General features: G+C 43.7%; 1 protein-coding gene across 2 annotated transcripts in view; it reads left to right on the top strand.

The window, feature by feature from the left end:
* Nucleotides 1–3,750, top strand: part of elmod1 (ELMO/CED-12 domain containing 1) — a 10,958-nt gene extending 7,208 nt beyond the window's left edge. For both annotated transcript variants that reach the window (XM_015962014.3, XM_015962016.3), the window contains exons 6-11: nucleotides 73–202; nucleotides 458–591; nucleotides 689–757; nucleotides 1,742–1,792; nucleotides 2,173–2,306; nucleotides 2,501–3,750. In XM_015962014.3, the coding sequence (XP_015817500.3) occupies nucleotides 73–202; nucleotides 458–591; nucleotides 689–757; nucleotides 1,742–1,792; nucleotides 2,173–2,306; nucleotides 2,501–2,676 (694 nt within the window). In that variant the 3' untranslated portion in view covers nucleotides 2,677–3,750. The remainder of the gene's footprint in view (nucleotides 1–72; nucleotides 203–457; nucleotides 592–688; nucleotides 758–1,741; nucleotides 1,793–2,172; nucleotides 2,307–2,500) is intronic.
* Nucleotides 3,751–4,105: the final 355 nt, after the last annotated feature.

The following is a 4,105-nucleotide window of genomic DNA, read 5'->3' on the forward strand; positions in this document are numbered from 1 at the left end:
TAGAGGCGGTTCTTTTCACCAGTAAACATCAACCAGTCTGACAGATGGGACCTTCTTTCTTTGTGTCCCCAGGCTGGGCATCTCTCTGCAGGCCAGTCTGCTGCAGGTTGTGGGCTACAGGAGTCTGGTGTCGGAGGTGGAGAAGCTACGCAGGGAACCGTACGACTGTGAGAACGCCGAGCACGAGGAGATGCTGCTGAAGGTACAGAGCTCCATGTGGACCGGTTTAACAGGAATTTCACTTCAAAAGTCTGGACAACGTGCTGGTGTCAGAGTTTCAAGACATGGAAAGCATGTCTTCACTGATGATGATCTTTCTTCTCGTCCGAGGAGCTTTGTCCTAACGAGCAGAAATATCAGTCAGATATCAACTAGTTTATGAGTCAAGCTCCTGAGGGGCTTCTGCAGAGAGCAGCCACAGCACGTTTAAACCCTGGTTAACTGTTTTTGTGTGTAGCTGTGGAAGGAACTGCGTCCTGACACCCCTCTCACCGGTCGCATCTCCAAGCAGTGGTGTGAAATCGGTTTCCAAGGCAACGATCCCAAGACTGACTTCAGAGGCATGGGCCTGCTGGGTCTTCACAACCTGCTGTAAGCTCTCCGGCAGCAACACTCGCTAGCTGCTCCTCCTGTGGAAGAGCTCCTTCGCGTGCATACGTGTGATTTGAGTTATGACGTTTTTCTGCAGGTATTTTGCGGAACACGACAAAGCCACAGCGCTGCAGATGCTCCAGGATTCCTTACAACCAAAGCACAAGTAGGTTTTCCCCACCGTTAGCTGTCCAAACAGAGGTTTTAATCGGCTTTTGTTATTGCTAACTGATAGATTTCAACCTGATTAGATTTAACAAAATAACGTGCAGCCTCCTAACAATGTCGTAAATACGCTAAATGTAGAGCTTTTTTTTGTGAGAAGCCATCAGGACTGAGTGAAAGGAACCGACCAGGGCAGGGAGAGGTTTAGGACTGGCATCAGCCGCTTAAAGGTGGTGCGTGCTTTGCAGGAGGCATGTCAGAGGCCGAGCTGGAGCACAGCGGAGAGGGACGGGTGAATTTAACCGTCTGGTTCCTGAAGCTGAAAATCTAAAATAAGCCTTCAGCTGCACCTTTTCAACAAATCAGAGGATTTATTGACTCTAAACCTGTTTGATTGCCTCTACTTTAAACTCCACATTCTCCGCTCGATCACTTTCACTCTTTCAGCTCGATTTCATCGGCTGCTTCACTTTTCTCTGACTGCTGCTGCTTGTATTATTTGTCATCGCTGCACGGCTGAGCTTTATCATCTCTCAAATGAAGATTATGCTCTTTTCTTTCCTTCTTCCACCTCCATTTTCTGCCCATGTCCTCCTTGTTTCTGTGCCATTCCCCGCAGGAGCACACACACAAAGCGCAGGTACTTCACCTCACCTCACGCTCACTCGCCGTTTTCTGCATCCATTCCTTTTAGCTTCTTATTTCGTGCATTTAAAGCTTCACTAAGTATGATTTTTATTGTTTGAAACAAGAATTTAAAGATGTCCTCTTGTGTTGGAGGAATCAGTTCTGAAGCTGCTAGATTAAACACAAAACCCTAAAAATGTCATTTTGACAGAGTCTCCACCCCTGTTCCAACCTGTGAGACTGAATATTTTCACACTTGACACAGCCGTAAGAAGCCGAATAAAACAGGGATTATTTGTTTTTATCATCTTTATCTTGCCACCATGTCGTTCACGACTCACGCATTTGTCCTTCGCAGTGAGGTAGGCAAGCCCGACTGGGAACAGAAGAACCTGGACAAAGCTATCGGGTAAGGGTCCGGCAGCAGCTTGTGCAGACGCAGCAGTGAGGGAACATGCGGTCTACACCTGTTCAGATATTTTCATGAAACACTGTTTCATATAAAATGTCTTAAATTTCATTTATTTATTGTTTTGAGTTCAACTTTTAATCTGGAGCTTGTTTTACCCCCGTTGCTTTCCCATTTTCAACAACTCTGTAAAATTTTCCCACAAAAAACAATGAAATTTGCATTATTTAAATTATTTGGACCAATAAAGTTTCTAATATTCAAATTCAATTGAATTCAAAAATACTTTATTAATCCCAGAGGGAAATTGATTAAATTTAAATATCAGGTAATATTACAGTAAAATAGTTCTCTTACCTGTCTAACACATACCCCTCCAGGTATTCTTTTGCCATCGTTGGCATCAACATCACTGACCTAGCCTGGTCTCTGCTGGTGGGCGGAGCTTTGAAGACTCACCTGTACAACGTGGCTCCAGAGATTCCCAACCTGCTGCACTTCCAGCAGACGTTCTGTGAGTAAACTGCTGTTTATAAAAACATTTGTTGTTATTTTACAGCGAAGCCAGATGTGTTTATGCTAACTTTAGCATTTTTCATTTGAATAAAACTCAACAAGGTCTCAGGTGAATTAATGAACTAGACTTGCCTGAAAACAAGATGCATCAAAGGGGTCGTTGTAGTGAAAGTAAGCGTTTCGCTGCGACAGGTTACCTGATGCAGGAGTTCCACCGCTTCTGGATTGAGGAGGATCCCAGCGACATCATGGAGTTCAACCGGGTCCGCTCCAAATTCCACCGGAGGATCCTGAGACAGCTGAAGAACCCGGACATGGCTCTGTGTCCTCACTTCTCAGCCTCTGACCTCCACTTGGTCAACCTGTAAAGTCTCCACCCTCACATCTTCACACGTCTCCAGCAAGTGTTCAGTTAAAAATAAACAAATCTGAAAAACGCTAATGATTCCTCAAACCGCTGGACTAAAAACAGGAGACGTTCTCGTCTCAGCTAACATCATGATGTGTCACTGCCAAAAGATCACCACACACACACACACACACACACACACACACACACACACACACACACACACACACACACACACACACACACACACACACACACACAGTGGCGGATTTAGCAATTTGGGGGCCCAAGGCGAACACAGACATGGGCCCCATTACTCTAAATTTTCGACAATCTTATCTTTAACTGGATTAGCGGAACTCTCCCCTCTTCTGACACGAGTTATTTTCCCTTTTTATTAGTCCTCCGCTTTGTTCCTGTATTTCCCTTTGAGTGCTTTCAGTATTTGCTCTGCTTTCTTCTTCCTGTCAGTGCTCCTGTGCTTTTGCCTTTCTTTTTATTCTATTTTCCATTTCGGTCCATGTTTTCCTCCCTTTAAACATTTTCCATTGTCTTTCCTTTTCTGCTTCCTTTGATGTTTACATCGAAAAACGACGTCACTTTCAGAAGTGAAGATAAAAGCTTTTTTAAAGCAAGCTGCTTCTTTCTCTTATTGGAGCCACGAGGATAACTTCATTTCATGCTTCATGTTTTGACTATCGCTTCGAGTTTGTTACAAATGCTTCCGCCTCTCTCCTTCTTTTTCTGCTTTCTCTTTTTCTTATTTGTGCTCTTGTGGCACTTGACAAACAACAATTTGGTGCATTACTGCCACCAACTGGATTGGAGTGGAACGACTACCAATCACTTCCTGTTTGTGCATCGGCGTCTAAAATAAATAGTCCATTGCGGCATTAACAGAGGGGTGCCAGAGGTCAGGGCTAGGGTGCCCCCAACATAAGGGGGCCCCAGGCGGCCGCCGACCTATGCCTAATGGTAAAACCGCCACTGCACACACACACACACACACACACACACACACACACACACACACACACACACACACACACACACACACACACACACACACACACACACACACACACACACACACCTAATTATTTGCCAAATCTTGCATTCCATCTTGAAAGCGTGAATGAGTAGGCCAAGCCACTAGGTGGTGACATTGTTCAAGAAAAGGACCAAAATAGAAAATTTGAGTCCTGAACATGGCTAGTCATTCTTCCAATACAAATGTTGTTCACTTTTTAAAAAAAAAAAGATAAAGTTCCTCTCAATAATCAACAACAGAATCGGAACAAATTCAGTAAAATAAACAAACAAAAAAAGATATTTAAATAAGGTCATTGTTGTAGTTTTAAGATTATTCTTAGAAATCTGATTTTGTCTCACAAAAATGTCAACGTCTTGGTATTTGAAAATAATTTAAACCAGAAAACACAACAGAT

The sequence above is a fragment of the Nothobranchius furzeri genome, chromosome 10 (genome assembly GCF_043380555.1).
Source record: "Nothobranchius furzeri strain GRZ-AD chromosome 10, NfurGRZ-RIMD1, whole genome shotgun sequence".
In the NCBI taxonomy this organism is placed as follows: Eukaryota; Metazoa; Chordata; class Actinopteri; order Cyprinodontiformes; family Nothobranchiidae; genus Nothobranchius; species Nothobranchius furzeri.